At 32.3% G+C, this 17,323-nt stretch overlaps 1 protein-coding gene across 1 annotated transcript in view; it reads right to left on the bottom strand.

The window, feature by feature from the left end:
* Positions 1 to 1,640: 1,640 nt before the first annotated feature.
* LOC144966950 (uncharacterized) overlaps positions 1,641 to 17,323 on the bottom strand; it is a 23,965-nt gene continuing 8,282 nt past the window's right edge. The window contains exons 3-13 of the mRNA XM_078903646.1: positions 15,608 to 15,698; positions 14,223 to 14,302; positions 13,196 to 13,275; positions 11,883 to 12,069; positions 11,352 to 11,576; positions 10,551 to 10,619; positions 9,940 to 10,111; positions 9,299 to 9,508; positions 8,305 to 8,406; positions 5,954 to 7,398; positions 1,641 to 5,364 (exon numbers count right to left, since the gene is read on the bottom strand). Coding sequence (XP_078759772.1) covers positions 4,471 to 5,364; positions 5,954 to 7,398; positions 8,305 to 8,406; positions 9,299 to 9,508; positions 9,940 to 10,111; positions 10,551 to 10,619; positions 11,352 to 11,576; positions 11,883 to 12,069; positions 13,196 to 13,275; positions 14,223 to 14,302; positions 15,608 to 15,698 — 3,555 coding nt within the window. The 3' untranslated portion in view covers positions 1,641 to 4,470. The remainder of the gene's footprint in view (positions 5,365 to 5,953; positions 7,399 to 8,304; positions 8,407 to 9,298; positions 9,509 to 9,939; positions 10,112 to 10,550; positions 10,620 to 11,351; positions 11,577 to 11,882; positions 12,070 to 13,195; positions 13,276 to 14,222; positions 14,303 to 15,607; positions 15,699 to 17,323) is intronic.

The following is a 17,323-nucleotide window of genomic DNA, read 5'->3' on the forward strand; positions in this document are numbered from 1 at the left end:
TTGGGAGGTAGACATTCTATCAAACAAAAACCCTATCTCCTTTCTGTTGTAATAGGAAATGAAATACTATAAATAATATACAGGGCATATTAACATGACACAACAATTTCAGTAAATTGAGTACAACATAGTAATGATAATATGATTTACATTTTTAAAAACAATATATTACGACAAATCTGTACATATTTTACACGAGTTCATCCAATGCTGATTTATTAATCATCTAAATAAATATCATTTACATTCAGAATATATTACATATTATTGTTATCATTAATCATTATGATGTAGATTTGTTGCTATGCAAACTTGGTTACAATGCCACACATCAGGTATCAACAGCATTATCTAATAAGTCAGCATAACTTACTCTGAAAGAGTCAATACTGAGTCAGGAACTTTATTATTAAATTCAACATTGAGACGGCCTGTACACAGAAGGAAAAAAAAATATATAGCCATAAACTTTTACATTATGATACTACTTATGTACATAAATTGCTATAATAATAATACATTTGTATGTTCATCTTCTTATTATTATCATATATACAGTACCCTCTTGCTCGAGTTTTAAATTAACAGTGTAGGCTTGAAAATTTAACAGCTACGGGTAATGAGACAATAGTAATGCAAACTTGCCAACCAAACAATTACTCTTGTGACGCCTAATGTTTAACACATATTTTAACCCAGAACAGGGCATCTTTGATAGAAAATAAATAGATATCAATTTCAAGATGCATGATGCCCAGATAATTTACCCCAAAAAATTTCCAAAATTTGGTGATGAATCGGATAAACAGAAGGCATGAGGTCAAATCCTGTCCTGCTACTAAAATTGCATCATTCCTCTACCAAGGACCGACACCACCTTTTGAAAAATCTAAAATTTAAAGTATTCTTGTGAATTTTCTCATACTTGGGTATTTTCATACTAGTTGGCAAATCTGGAGTGTTGGTTATTTGAATTGAATGTTTTTATACATCAACTCAAAATATAAGACTGCTAAATCATCTCTTACTTCCAACAATAATATTTAAGAAATAATAAATAAAATCTTTAAAAGCAGAATTGTACAGCATAACTTTAACCTTTACTTCATACTTGTTTAAAATCCTGGTCACTAAAATTTGATTTACAACTTAAAAAATCAAAAACTAAACCTCAGTTTTATTTTCCCTTATTTTCTTGTTGTTAATGTTTTCGCAATCTTTGGCAAATATATCAGAATAATAATCGGACATGTCTCACTTTGGAAAAATAAATTCTTTGGTTATAAACTAACCCAGACCTTGCATTCTTTTTAACAAGACTCATCTGAGTATTGTCTTTAAATGCGATACACATTTGACTTGATCATTTTGGCACATAAATTTTTTTTTTTTTTAATTTCACTATTTTCAAATATTAATTTTGATAAATAAAATCTTAAATATATCATTTACGAATATTTTTTTTTTAATGTCAAATAATTTGCAACTTATTGAAATAATTTGGGCAAAATGATATAAATATCTTGAACTCACATCTTGAAGACTGCCTTATGGACAAATATATAAATTAAGCACGTCCTCTTGGTAAGTAATAAGATCTTGGATCTTGTCTGTTTTTTTAAATATGTAATGTATTTAGGTTTTTGTTTTTTGTTCTTGGCTGAAGAAGGGTTTTGAGCCCGATACATTCCGTGTTTGGTATTTTAAAATTTATTTTGAAGCTGTTATATTAATTTTCGTTTATCAATTTTTGCAGAACTATTGATTTATTTTATTAATTCAATTTTGCATTTGGCCACACAAAATATTCCCCCTAGTTGATTAATGTTAGCTTTATGAGGAGAACAATTAAAATTCAATTATATTCTAAACACTCGGCAGAAAAATTGTTTTTTTCTTCTAATGTTTGAAACCGGTTGTGTCAGATTGAGTTGAGATGTATACATAAAGCCAATAAACCAAATCAAAAAGATTTTTAAAATGACACCATTGCATCATCAAAAGTAGGAATTGTATAAAAGGAAGTTACAAAAAGGTGGCAGACAAAATTTTACTTGAGAGCTCTTTGATTTCGCTTTTGGATAGAAAGGATAGCCAAAAGATTACAGATGTAGACAAGGTGTCAAATTTGGTTGCAAAACATAACATTAACATGAATTCTGAGCTGCTGGGAGTTACAGACTAAAAAAGGTTTTGAAAACGATTTTGATAGCTTCAAAAACAAAAAGAAAAGAAAAAAAAAAGAACAGGATTATAGCGCCCAAGAGAAGTCGTTCATACTCTACCAATGTAGATCCAAGACCAACCTGTCATTTACGATTGCACTGAGTAGGATATTCATCAGTTAAAGACACAACATCAATTTTACAATTGAAATAAGGTGGACGTGGGATGGGGGGTGGAGGTAAATAAAACTGATAATATTACATGATTACAGTGTATTAATCTGTAATTGTAATCACATTGTAGCCACTCGAGGTCGTTGACATTACTAAATTAAATGCAGACATTAAAACTTGGGAATATCAAAACCAAATATTGAGCAAAGCAAATATTTTGGGGGCCGGGTTATAATTATCCAAAGAACTAAATCATTTTTTCAGATAGTATATCTGAATAAAAACATCATGTATTATGCAATGGTACAACCATGTGTTTACAGTTTAAGACTAGCTCACAACATTGCTACTTAATATAGAATTTCTATCATTCCAACATACTGTCTCTAGGAGTTAAGTAGACATTCATTTTAATTAACAGCTTCAATATACAGCTAACGCCTTTTTTTTTCAATTAAAAAAAAAAGATTTTGGTGCTTGGAAATAAATAATTTTATCACATTACTCCTAAATGGTAGTGTAATAAAGTCAAAGGGGTTTTTCATAAATCGATTTAGGCATAGTTAGACGTGCTCTAATCAGATCTAGGTCATGCAGACTGCCTGCCAAACACACACAAAGAAACAAATTAATTTACAAATACATAACAAAATAAATAATAATAATAATTAAAAAAAAAAAAGAACAAAAACAAAACAAAACAAACAAACAAACCTTGAAATCATCTGAAATATCCTCCCGTGACCAAATTTGGGCACAAAAAGGGGGTAAAAAAAAGATTTTTGTAAATTCTAATCCCATCATCAGAAATGATGTATCCGTTTATGTTCATTTATTTGACAAAAAGAACAGAGGAAGATAATATATAATCTCCATTTCTTCGCTATGCCACAAATAAATTGTCAATATTTGCACTTAACTGTACACACTCTCAATATTTCCTCTAGTTACATGGAGATCTCAAGAGACATTCCACAGACATATTTCTTTCATTTTTAATTCAACCAGTGGAATGCTAATTTTGCATTGCTCTAAAAAACAAAATTATTGTTTACCAAAAACATAAAGAAGAAAAAGCACCTGAGGTCATGTACCTCTAAAATGTCTTGTGAGACATCCTCATCTGGTCGATTTTAAGGATAAGTGGGCTATAAGAGGCCCCATTATAAAAATGTTTTCCAAAAGACATTTGGACACCATCTTTTATTGTTTTAGACCTTTTTTAAAATTTAAAAATCATTCAATGTTAAGATTAAAAGGAATAACACCGTGACACATTAAAAGGAATAACACCGTGACACATTAAAAGGAATAACACCGTGACACATGTCATTTTATATATGCTCAATGTGACTTGGTTTAGACTATTTGAATAACTTTTTTTTAAAGAGACAAAAAAGCGAACATTTGAGTTTTGAAAAATTGTGTAACAGCTCTCTTATCCTTAACCTTCTCCTTATCAACTATAGGAAAATAGTCACATTTATTACAATAAAAACAAAAGTTTTCTAAATCAGATTTGTTTTATAAATCACAAAAGTTGAAGAATAATCTTTGTTAAGAACTTAATGCTGTTTTGTTGAGTTGAGTTTTTATGCCATTTATAGTATGCACTTATTGCTTTTAAATTCGAGTTTAAAAATTCAACTTGTTTGTTGGGTCGATATAATATTTCAGTAAAAATCTTGAAAATGGTTGGTAAGGAGAGAGAGTTAAAAAAACCACCATCTTTCTGTGTATCACCCCACTATTGACAATTGCATATGAAAAGTATTTTCCATTACAGAAGTACATGATGCCGAGAGTGTGTACCAGTAAGGCACTGCACAGTCACCTGAAACAACTACAGAATACATCCAACTTTTATGTCATGGCACAAAACTGCAGGGCTAGAGCTCAGCTGGTTGTTGGTAAATGACTAAGAACGCATACTGATTTGTGCACAGATGGAACCAAATAGCATGTCATGCAAAATATTAACCATGCTCCACAAAAAGTATTCTCTTGACCTAATGTCAAGCAAATATTGTTTTTATTTTTCCATTTTCTTTTCCTATCACATCATTAAGAATGTAATAAAATTTGCAGCAATGACAACACACCAAAACTTTATAAACGACAAAATAATCAGCTAAGCTATACCTATGTTCTCTTTCATCATCTGTTGATGTGTGATACTCGAGTCACTGTCCCTATGTCCACCACTGCTCAGCTTATGTGGAACCATGTGTTGATGTGATGGATGCTGACTACTGGTACTAATGCATCCAGAACTACAGTGTTTGTTCAATTGCGATGGAAGACTATATGGTATGATATCAGCCCAGGATGCCGTGGACCCGGGTTCAGATCCATTCATTGAATGTGGATAATCCCACCATGACACCTGAGTGGTGTTGAAAATTCGAGGAGATGAAGGTCCTGGGTCAGATTCGATCATCTTCTGGGGGACATTGTTTACGTTCTCCAAAATTCGCATATGTTTGTTCTTCAGTGACCGAGGATTAGGTGGGGTAGGACTTAAGTGGTCTGTAGGAGGAAGTGCTAACTGGTCATCCAGGTCGAAATGCTCACTATGCCAGCTGTAGGGTCTGGAAGATTGAGATTGAGTTTTATTGTCAACATTTTCAGGGGTTTGGCCACATGATGACCAACGCCTTGGATCTGTGTCGTGGGAGAACCTCGTAAGGCGAGAATCTGTTGATCTAATTGTAGAAGTATCGTAAGAAGAACGTGATCCTGACATAGTAGAACGAGAAGTTTGCATCAAAGTAGAATCATTGCATAGTGCTGTGATAAGTGGTAGAGATATAGCCTGCGACTGACCTAAAATTTGTTTCAATTCAGGATGTAGAACAGACTTTGGATGAGAGCGTTTTTTGGTGGATGGGCCCAACTCATCTCTTTTTTCATCCTCCTCAGCAGCATCAACTATTTTACCTCCATCATTATTTTCTGATTTGTGGCTAATGTTAAGATTTTCTTTATTTTCATCTTCCTCCTTCGTCTGATGTGATTTGGGGACCTGAAATGAATAAAAACAACAAATTATTTATAACTATACAGTACAGTACAAACTGCTCAAAATTTAAAATTGAACAGCTGTAGTAATTTGGTCAGGAATTTGTCAATCCAAATGAATCTGACTTTTCAGACTTTTAATTATCAAGCTATTGTCAAAACAGATTTGAAGCTACGCCAAAAGGTCGTTTTCTTGACATTCAACACAAAAAATTGAGTTAAATTTTTGGTGTATGATTGTCCTGACACACCTTGTGACACGGATGGTCCAGCAGTGCAGTGTCTTCTCTGGTAACAAAATTCAAGCAACGTTGAGTATGGCAAGGCAAGTGACAATGATCACTACACTCTGGCTCCAACATTGAACGAAGCAGAGATGGATATTATAATACAAACAGGATGCCCAACAACCAAGTTGTATTGTATGAAAAGAAAATTTGGTTCTATAAGGCTTGCTGGTGGAATAATTGAACAAGCATTGAGCACTGTGATTGAGTGGACATGATAGATATGAATATTTATGACAATCTTATTTTATTTTCATATAACACCACTTTGAGCCTGAGGGGTAATGTGTTAATCAACTAACTCACCTGAGGTAATGAATCTTCATGAACTTGTTGAAGTTTATACTGTCGGTAGTGTTCCTTCAAATAGTCTTCCTCTGTATGGTGAGGAAACTTTGAATGTGAATTTATCTTCTCCATCATTTCCTGAACCGGCATTCTTGGTGATGATAAATGTTCTGAAAGATGAGGGGAGGTCTGCAATGCCAATAAATAGTGTTCTGTGATCGGGGAAGACTTTTTAGAGGATGATTTTGATGGTGGCTGTTGTGTGGATGATGATGATGGCTGTTGATATTGTAATTGTTGAGGCGGTTGTGGGGGTTGCTGTTGCTCAGGCAACAAATGATGATAGTGTCCTTGTTGCTGTTGTAGTTGTGAATATTGTCCAAAGTGAGGACTAGTTATGTTGTGGGTCTGATTGTAAGATGGAGGTAAATTAACGTGATCTGAGGATATGTGACCTTCACTTTGGAGATTGTATTGCTCTACATTTGAACAAATGTTCAATGGGTTGATAAGCCCTTCATGGGGTTGATGAGAAGAGAAGTTTTGGTTATCTGGGTGAATGTAGAGCTGGGTTGCTGGGGGTGGTGGTCTAAGATCTTGAATACCATGAGAAACTTGTAATTTGTTCAGCTGTTCATTCAAAACATTGCGAGATGTTCCAACACTTGCTTCAAATGGTGAATACATTGCATGCTCATTACTATCTTTCGGCGATAAGGGCGGTTTATTCAATTGTTCTAAACCATCGAGTCTGGGGGTCATATTTTCAACAGGCTCTCTAGGAGAGTTTAATGACCTAAAATGTTGGTGCACTTCCCTAGGAGAATTCTTTCTTGGGGTATAAGCTTCTCTTCCTTCTAGAAGATCTTGGTGTTTACTAAAACTATGACTTGTGTGAATGAGAGATGATGTTTCTTTCACAAGGGTGGGAGGTGTGAAAGTCAAAGAGGCTGGAGGGGATGGGGTTAGTTGTTTCTTAAGATGATTTGATGGAAGGGAATATCCACCACTCAAACGAGCTCCTAAGGGTAAAGTAGAGGACACCGGATTGCTTGACCCTGGAAACACATTCAACTCTGGTTGAGGTAATGATAGAGGTGCAACCTTTTCATTTCCAGAGAAAAATCCAGAAACAGACACAGCACTATCCCCAGATGTGTTTTTATCCAATGAGGAGAGAAGAAATTGTTTGTTAAAGCTTTCCTTGCGACCTAGACTTCGACGTAGGCCATAAAGGAGTGAGGCATCATGTGAATTGGCTGTAGGTGAAGGTAAGGGAAAGTTCCCTCCCTTGATGCAACCAGGAAGAGGTTGAGAATGACGGGCTCTCCAGCTGCCGTTACTGCTTGTAGGAGATAATTCTTGAGGAGATGGATTGCAGATGGCATCATGTTTGAAAAAATCTAGGGATTGTGGAATCAAACTAGGACTCGATTTGCTACTTTGAGGACTCTGTTTAAAGCCTGGGGAAAAATGAACATATGATAAAGATACAATATTGTTCTTTTAAAAAAAATATTGATAAATCTGATGATTAATTTGATAAGTTTTACAGGCAGGATTGCCTTTTGCATTTAATTACACTTATGTCAAATCACAAAATCAGTTTTTATGTAAGGAAAAGTGTTAATACTTTAATAAATGGTAAATACAGAGCATTTAAATTAATATGACAAAACAATCTTAACTCTCTTGATTTCATCATGATTGAAAATCAAACAAATTGTCCATTCCTATAAACTACAGAGAGTTAATAAAGAATCCGTCTTAGGTAATGCATGAAAGAGCAACAATTTTAATGAAAGAAGGAAAAAAAATAATAAAAAGAATTGGAACAGATGTGTTGAAGTTATATTGACTACACAGTCACTGTTAAGTAAAGCAGTAGTATTTTCATATCTGAATTTTAAAAAACAAACAAACAAACACAAAAAATATTATATATATATATATATATATAATAATATATATATATATATATATATATAATATAAGAGAGAGAGAGAGAGAGAAGAGAGAAGAGGAGAGAGAGAGAGAGAGAGAGAGAGAGAGAGAGAGAGAGAGAGAGGAGAGAGAGAGAGAGAGAGAGAGAGAGAGAGAGAGAGAGAGAGAGAGGAGAGAGAGAGAGAGATGACCAACATTGATATAAATTAGATTGCAAGAATGTGTTTGGTCCAATTCCCTTACAATTTGTGCATTCCGAAAATCGAGAATGAAATAAAACAGTGATTTCATTACAGTCTGAAAGTGTTAAGATGTTTTGCTTACATCATTAGATTCTTGCAAACTTATGCTATAGTATCAAAGGATATGCCCGTAGTGCCAATAAAGCATTTTAAAAATGAATGATTACAACACATGACACTCACTATGAGGATTTGATAAAAGATGAAACTTTGCTGCACTCTGACTTGGAGTCCCATACAACATAGACCGGGGAGGGCAGTCAATCATTATCTCCCTTGAATGATCTGATGACAACAAAATAAAGAAATAAACAAAATTAATATATGATGTTAAAAAATAATAAAATAAGTGAAAAAAGTGTAAATAAATAAATAAAATAAATAAATAAAAAGATATATAAATAATTAAATAGGTCCCAAACAAAATTACTGAATTTATGTGAATTTAAACAAATCTTAAAAATAAACGTTTTTGTGGCTAAACAAAAAATAAAAATTTCAATTATGTTCAAAATAATGACATTACATTTCACAAAATAAAGAAGATTTAGGACCCCCCTACCCCCCACCCCCTAAAAATGCCTAAATCTTTTCTATATACAGACTTGCCTACCAACCTCAACCATTTTGAAAATATTTATATTTTCCCCAATATTTATGCTCATTTTCTCACATTTTTACCCCAAAAATCATATTTTCATCATGACAATCATTTGTCTGGCTACTCAGGTTCTTATGTAGGTGGTGACGATATTTTAATGACCAAATTTTCCACTCTTATCATTTATTCCCCCTTTTGTTACAAACTCTTGACTTTTTGCACTTAGCATTTTTTAATCAACATTCTCATATTATCATCGTCAAAGCGTATTAAAATATGAGAAATCATACTGCTTGGCAAGCCTGCATATATTGAACAAAACGGTCACTGATCCTGAGTATCCTATATACAGTCACATCTTTCTCAAATCCAAACACCACCATGCCATCCTCAGCATTATGTTGGGATTACAGAGACATACACTTAGTGGAATCAGTCCCTAAAGTGTACAAATAAAGAGAAAAAAATCCATCCCCAGGCTACGTGTCTGGATAATGGAGAAACTTGGATTGTGGACTACTGGATTAGAGTGATGCGACTGTTATTAAACAAGCAATGAATAAAGCTTCAACATACCATCCCCATCATCAAAACTAACGGCCATCCTGTCACTGACAATACCACTGGTGGTATTAGAGCTTGCATCACTGATCACTGAGAACCTCTGATTGTTATTATTCGTGCTGCTTCCTCCAATGGATTTACTGGGACTGTGGCCTGAGTGACGGAAATGGCTTCTATCACGTCCGTCATTAGAGTTATAAGATTCTCGACATCTCTTTAAATCTATAGGTTCAAAATCAGAAGAAAACGAATATTGCAAGGATATAAGTTATACATTCTATAAGGCTGTAGTACATGTTATCATGAACAAAAAAAATAATTCTTAAGTAAAAAAAACAAAAACCATTCTATTATATCATGATTACTTCCCTTACTTATACATTCTGAAGAAATAGAAGAAGAAGAAGAAGAAGAAGAAGAAGAAGAAGAAGAAGAAGAAGAAGAAGAAGAAGAAGAAGAAGAAGAAGAAGAAGAAGAAGAAGAAGAAGAAGAAGAAGAAGAAGAAGAAGAAGAAGAAGAAGAAGAAGAAGAAGAAGAAGAAGAAGATCAGTGAAGATTGCTTTATCACCAGATACATCCATTTCAAGAAACTCAAAATGTGGTGACATATCAATATATCATTATTATTTTTACATAATGATATAATATTTTACCTTCATTGTCCAAATGTTGAATTTCCATGAGCTTTGGTTGAATGGCCATTTGGAACATGTGAGTGCTTCGGCAAATGTTCAACAAATACTTGGACTTGATATCACAGTCAGTGTAGTACATGAATCGTCTGCCTCCAGCAGTCTGCACAGATCGAATTTCAAACCTCTTTTTCTACAAGGGTACAAGGAAAAGAGGGGAATTTTAAGTAAAATAAAACAGGTAACTTCATCAGATAATACCTGGCTATAAAGATGAAATAAAATAAATAAAGATATTTATACTGTTAAAAGTGGATGGAATTGGGAAATTAATAGATATTGGTTATAAGATTATATAAGATTGCAAATGTAAAAGTGTTTGTTAAAAAGTTTTTAAAACATATTTTAAGAAACAAACTGTCCTTACTTGATAAAAAAGTATCATCAAATACCTTTAGATGTACAGTGCAATCAATTTTCATCAAAACTTTTAAACAACGTGGAAGGAGATTTTCTCTTTTTTTTTGTTTTGTTCTTTGACACAATTGTATTATTCAATATATTCTTATTTAGTATAGCATTAATTTTAAACAAGATTAATGATGGAATAAAAAGAACAAACTGTGCCATACGTCGAAATATAGTTTTCCAATATCTTTCCATAAAAATGTTGATATGTGATTCTTGTAGCCGGCATCATCCTGTGAAGGAAAACATTTGGGATTTGAAAACAATAACAATAACATACTGACACATAACTCTAATAAATTAAATACATATGTAGAAGAAAAATAATGTCAATTTTAATGATTGGTGAGAGTAAAATTCATTCAAGAATGCCAATACTGTGTGTGAATCCCCTAACTAAATTCCTGTTGATGTGAGATACATGTACCACTGAAAAAATATTTCCAATAACTCAGCTGCATCCACGCTCCAAAATTCCTGGTGAAATTTCATCTAAGATAATCATTGACTTAAATTCAGCATAGCTGGACAGGTTGGTAGCATTCACAATTTATTAGTCAGGACTGCAAATTAATTTAAATTTAAGTGAAATTATTGAATATATCATGCAATTTACTTTTAAAAATAAGTTAGATAACTATTTATAATAGTGACCAACATCTTAAGTTTAAGCAAATCTCCTGTTCCAAGAAATGAAACATGATCTACAGATATACAAATTAATATAAATATGATCATTTAAATAACATATTTCCATGGAATTACAATCCTTTGTGTGCTGCATAATGATTTATATCCTATGTGTGATTCACGATGCTTTATAATATTTAAAAAATTAATATCAGCAAAAAATGGCAAATTGTAAATTTCAGCTAATAACAGGTTATAATAAATTCGGAACCAAAATACAATTAAATCTCCATTTTCCCTTTAAAAACTGTTCATTAAAACAACACAACCTTTACCTCAAATACATCAACACCCTTTGCTCCCAATGCTAGCCATGTATTGCACTCTTTATCTGTTTTCCTTTTGCGAACAGTATAGAAATGTAAATTGTGGGCACCAGGATGCATTGTTGCATTACGAATGTAACGCAATTCTGCTTCATTACGAGTCATGTTGCGAAGATCTTGATGAATTACAGGGGTGTTTTTAACTAAATATTCAATACCATGTCGTTCAATCATCTGAAGTGATAAAAATAGGAAACGTTAGCGATGATTTGTATGTTTCTTGAAAAAAGTTCTGTCTTAGTATAAATTAAGTTTTACAATGGAAATGAAAGTAAACCATTCGGGGATTCCAGTAGCTCAAAGGTATAGAAGAAAGTATTTGATATAAAACTTCATCCTATCCAAAGGTTAGCAAGCAATTGTTACAGTTTGTTTAAATCTAACAAAACTGGATACCTTATGACACTGGACTTGAAAAAAAAATAAAAGTCCTTTAATCATAATAAAAGTTATCATTATTAAAAACAAATTACTACTTACCCATGAAGGGAAATAGAGTCCAGGATTAAAATATCCATCTTCAAATTTCTCTGCTAAGTAATTCCCACAGTCAGCTTGCAGAGCGTAAGCTGCCAGAGCAAAACACTTCTCTTCATTGTAAAGGAGATTGTACTGTAGGACATTGTCTTTCAGTTGAAGATAATACTGGTGGCGAGTTACTTTTTCTCTGAAATAAGACAAGACAGAAAAAATGTATATCATCCTCATAAAAAAAAAAATTAATTAACACATGGATCATAACTGATGTCTCTAACATATATAAAAATCAATTCTCAATACATACAATAATATAAGTTTAAAGGCACTTGCATTATAACTAAAAATGCCCTATGAAAATTCTTAATATAATATTATATATATATATATATATATATATATATATATATATATATATATATATATATATATATATATATATATATATATATGCAATTCCCCATTGAAAATGATTGTCCATTAAATTCTGCCACGTTTTTTGATTGATTCTTATGATTAGTGGACAGCATGGTACCATGGTATGATCTTTTCTTCATACTCAGAGAAGGTACCGCCTAGTCCTTGTTCACTTTGTGGTGCACAGCGATCAATGCCAAGGTAATTCAAGTAATGCCTTGGAATACACCATGACAAAAATTTCCTCTTAGAGATGAATTACGGGAATTTTATTTATTCATTTATCTATTTACTGTACTGTTTATCAAAACAACAAAATATGCTTATCTTTGCCCTCAAAATATAGCCAACAATGTGATTTATGTAGCTGTAAGCCAGTCTAAAAAATGAAATAATTATTGTGCTTAGATTCTGATATGGAGCCCATAAAATACTTTGGTATAGTTTTAGCAACCAACAATATAAAGACAACTTTTTTTTTTTGTTGCAAATTATACATTCTAGAAGACTCCTTAATGAGGTTGAAATGAAAGAGTAAAAGAATAAATTAGATTGATCTGTCCCTTTTGATGTTTTTCAACAAACATTCAATTTCATTTTTTCATGATTTACATTTCTTAACTTTGTTTTCTCTTTTCACTAATTTTCAGAATCCTAAACATTTTTTTTTCAAACTAAAAAAACCCCAAAATAACAAAACAAAACAAAAATTTAAAAAAAAAACAAACAATAAAAAAACAAAAACAAATAAAAACCCCCAGAAAACAAAAAAATACCCCACACAAACAAACAAAAACAAAAATCCAAACCAAACAATCTGTTATTATTTCAATATGTTATAGCTGAAGATGATCATAGCTTGATGAAAAAGAAAAGAACTCAATTTATAGCAAACATACCTTAATAAAACCACTTGATCAACATAAAATTGTACACGGAACCATACATTGATAATGGGTTTGCCTTGGCTGTCCAAACCCTAGGAAAAAAGAACAAATACACAGCAATCATATTGAAATTCGAGTGATATTAGGGAAAAGCTCGCCTTCCCTCATAGTGTTATCCACACGAGAAAACTCATTCTTATACTTATAAGGGACGTACAATAAAACTCCAATATAACTCTACACATTTGAAATTTGGCAAAGTTCTTGAAATATCAAACAATAATAATAATAATAATAATAAGAATAATAATAATAATAATAATAATAATAATAATAATAATAATAGTAATAGTAATAATAATAATAGTAATAATAATAATAATAATAATAATAATAATAATAATAATAATAATAATAATAATAATAATAATAATAATAATAATAATAATAATAATAATAATAATAATAATAATTGTCCAGCTAATGTTCCATATTATCATAATAAACTTTGATTCCTGGATATACAGCAATGATAAATGTATAATGAATATAACACCGTTTGTAATCATTAAATTAGTGATAACCAAGGTTGGCGATATAGCTTAGCTCTATTGTATATTATCACTGTGTCACGGACGTGACGGGTAACATTCTGTATAATGTTACATCAAAATAACAATGGTGCAGACCAAACAGTTTTCACCAAGAGAGCTTAAGCATAGTAAGTGAAGATCATAAGTGAAGGATAATATGGACCCCCACTCATTTGGACCAATAAAAGTATATATATATATACGAAACAGCTCCAGTTAGATCCATAATGTTCATTTAACATGAAATGAATGTATCAAAAAAATGCAAACAGTATTACCACTTGGAGAGTTAACTCATGCGCAAATAACCAAACATCCCACATGTGTGTGTGTGAGAAAGAGAGAGAGAGAGAGAGAGAGAGAGAGAGAGAGAGAGAGAGAGAGAGAGAGAGAGTGTGTGTGTGTGTGTGTGTGATGCATTAATTACATAAACCAGCTATGCTTACCTCACCGGATCCTGACTTCCAATGTTTTGGAGAAAGTTTATGAATTTTATCATCTAATACAATAAAGTGATATTCATTATCTGAAAGAAAATAAATGAGAATAAGGTAAAATTCGGGAGTCCATTCACTCAACTTCTACATTGATGATACCAAAGATACGATTCCATCAATGGCAAAGAATTAACCGAAATTTTAAGATAAAATTGATGGCACAGAGGATATCAATTACCTTATAAAAATTAATATTGGTATGAAATAATTTTATATTGACAAGAAATCTATTAAATTTATTTAATTGCACAGTTTAGCAAATTGTGAGAACAAATTTTATATTGAAATAAAATTTAAAGAGACACGCTAAGACTGATGTTCATTCCAAACAGTAATAGTAACCAACTACAATACAATTCAATAAAATACAATACGGAATAAGAGCTAAATTAGGCCAATGGTGCCCTTTGGTACTCTGTCACAGCGATAAAAAAAAAACATTATTATGATATAAAGTAAAGGATATCAATTATAAAATAAACATAAATTACCCATCGAATTCAAACTTAAGGCAAGGTGATCTAATTCCTTATCAACACAGATCTTTAAAATGTTGACATTTCTCGCAGTGCTAGGCATCCATTTGGTACTAGCACTATTAAAATATCATTCATTGCCCATGGGCATGAACTAAATCACACTTGAGTCGAGGGGGAAATGATGCCAAGTGATATAACACCAAATGCACAATCATTTATTTATACATTAAGGAAAAAAAACCCAATTGGGTGATCATTGTCATCTATCCTGTTATTGATCAGAACAACCTTTGGATTGCATTAAAAGATGAGACACTGCAGATCCACTGGCAGCAACTGAACAAAGCATTAACTGAGGCAAATAAATAGGCTGTATTAAGAACACACGAGCTATCCAATAAATTTTCCAAATTATATGTGAACATTTTGAAATTCCGAATCCAAGTTTTTTTTTTTTTCAAGATACAATGTCAGTTTTCTAAAATGTTGACCCTTTTAATTTCATTTTTTAAAAATGAAGGATATTCAAATAAAAGAGGGCCAACATAGTAAAAAAGTATGTCCCAAGTAACTTTTGAAAAAAAAAAAAAAAAAATATTCCTATAGCCATTAGTGCATAAAAAAAGACCACCTGAAAGAAATAAAGAAACAATGAAATAGACAAACAAAAACAAAACAAACAACAAACAAACATAACAAAACAAACCCTACCTCCAGATTTCGAAATTCTTATCATTGTGAGTTTAAATTCAGTCCTCATTATCTGGTTCACCCTGGCATAATGCCAGATTGAGACAAGAGAAATCTAGAGAATTGAGCAAAGGTAACGCCATTACTAAAACTTAACTTAATTACCTTTCCTGAAGGCAAGACCAAAATACTCGGTCTCTCGAAGACTAAGGTGCCCTGCAACTTGGTTGAACACTTCTTGGAATTTTGACTTGACCTGAAATAAAAATAGAGAGAAAAAATAATAGTTTTTTTTTTTAAAAAGGAAAAGAAAAATAAGGGGAAAAATCACTCAAAAATAATGCACCATGATTCATGTAGATAGAGAAAATACAAAAAAAAAAACAACAACCCCCAAACAACCCATTCCTCAGCTAGGAATTGAGCAAATGGCAGACATAATATACATTACACTGACAAGGCCATTCCACTATTAATTTGGCGAAAAGTTGAGCCTTTAATACTGTGAACCACATTTCCTTATTTCTCAAACAGAAAAAAAAAAACAAAAAACCTCTTTGATTATAAACATTTGTTTAAAAACTGACCCCCCCCCCCTCCCCCAAACAAAAACAAAAAACAAAACCCTCCCTCCCCCCACCAAGTTTCTAGTTGGCTTAGGATCAAGCTCAAAAGATTGCATAATTCAATCTGGTTGAAACGTGCTAAGGCTATAGTTATTTCTTATATCATTATATTACATATAATATACAGGGAATCCTTAAAGAATTTCCATGATTTCAACGACTTATAATTTAAAAACCATTATAGATATTTTCATCTGGTTTTCACCATCTAGTTCTAGCAAAAAGTCATACATTTCTGCCTAAAAGTCATCGACCCACATGCCATCACCAAAGTTATCCAAATGAGCATGAATTTTAAAAACCTTATTTTTATCTCCTTCTACACCAGAATAGCAATAGGGCGTCAAAAATATATGTGTAATGTGATTGCATGACATGAAATTGCCAAAGGTAGCTCAACAACGTTTCCAAGCAGTTTGGTAGACCATTGTGAAGATGATAATTTGCTGAGACAAAAAGCTTCAGAGATTGACCACAGACTGTTTGCTAATTTCTTAGACGCATTTCTAAACAAATGGGTTGGGAAAGATGAACTCGATTGTCTGGCCCCCTATATCAACGGATATTTCTTCGTATGACTTTTTCCTATGGAGCTACATCAAAGACTTGTTTATTCAGCTCCCACACCAGATGTGGAAACGCTTACCGTGAAAATAAGGGGCCGTTTGACTCCATCGCGCCACAAATGCTACAAAACACACGTTTGGATTTTTTTTTTTTTGTTTGTAGGTAGTCATAGCAGCCATATTGAGACACATTGAGTGGAACAAAATGGTAAACAAAATGTAAAGCATTTATTTATTCATATGCCCACGTTCAAAGTATATTGCCTGTAACGTTTTTTTTTTCTGTCACAGATATTATTAAACAGACTTTATGAACACCCTGTATAATATTGCTTAGTTTTAATGATAAATTTCAAATTTTTATAGAACGTCAGTTTCCTCTTCTGATTGATTAAACCAAGCAAAGATAAAATGAATAAGTTGAATAAGCTTTCATAAGGGGCAGTACCCATTAAACAAGCTCAAAACTATTTAAAAAGGAGTCAAAAGCAACATATAAGACGATGTGATATTCATTTTCTACAAAAACAACACTTTTACCAGTCGGGTACTCTGATTACACCTAAGTAAGCTGAAAAAAATTGAGGAAAGAACCTTCTCCAAGAGCAACTTTGCACCACCCACAGCAGGATCTTCGACAAACAGGTCACAAGACAAGTGCCCGTCTTTTCAGATTGAATTCAGAGATA

This window comes from Berghia stephanieae, chromosome 1, assembly GCF_034508935.2.
Source record: "Berghia stephanieae isolate SIO BIC M18660-M18661 chromosome 1, UCSD_Bste_1.3, whole genome shotgun sequence".
NCBI classification, from domain to species: Eukaryota; Metazoa; Mollusca; class Gastropoda; order Nudibranchia; family Aeolidiidae; genus Berghia; species Berghia stephanieae.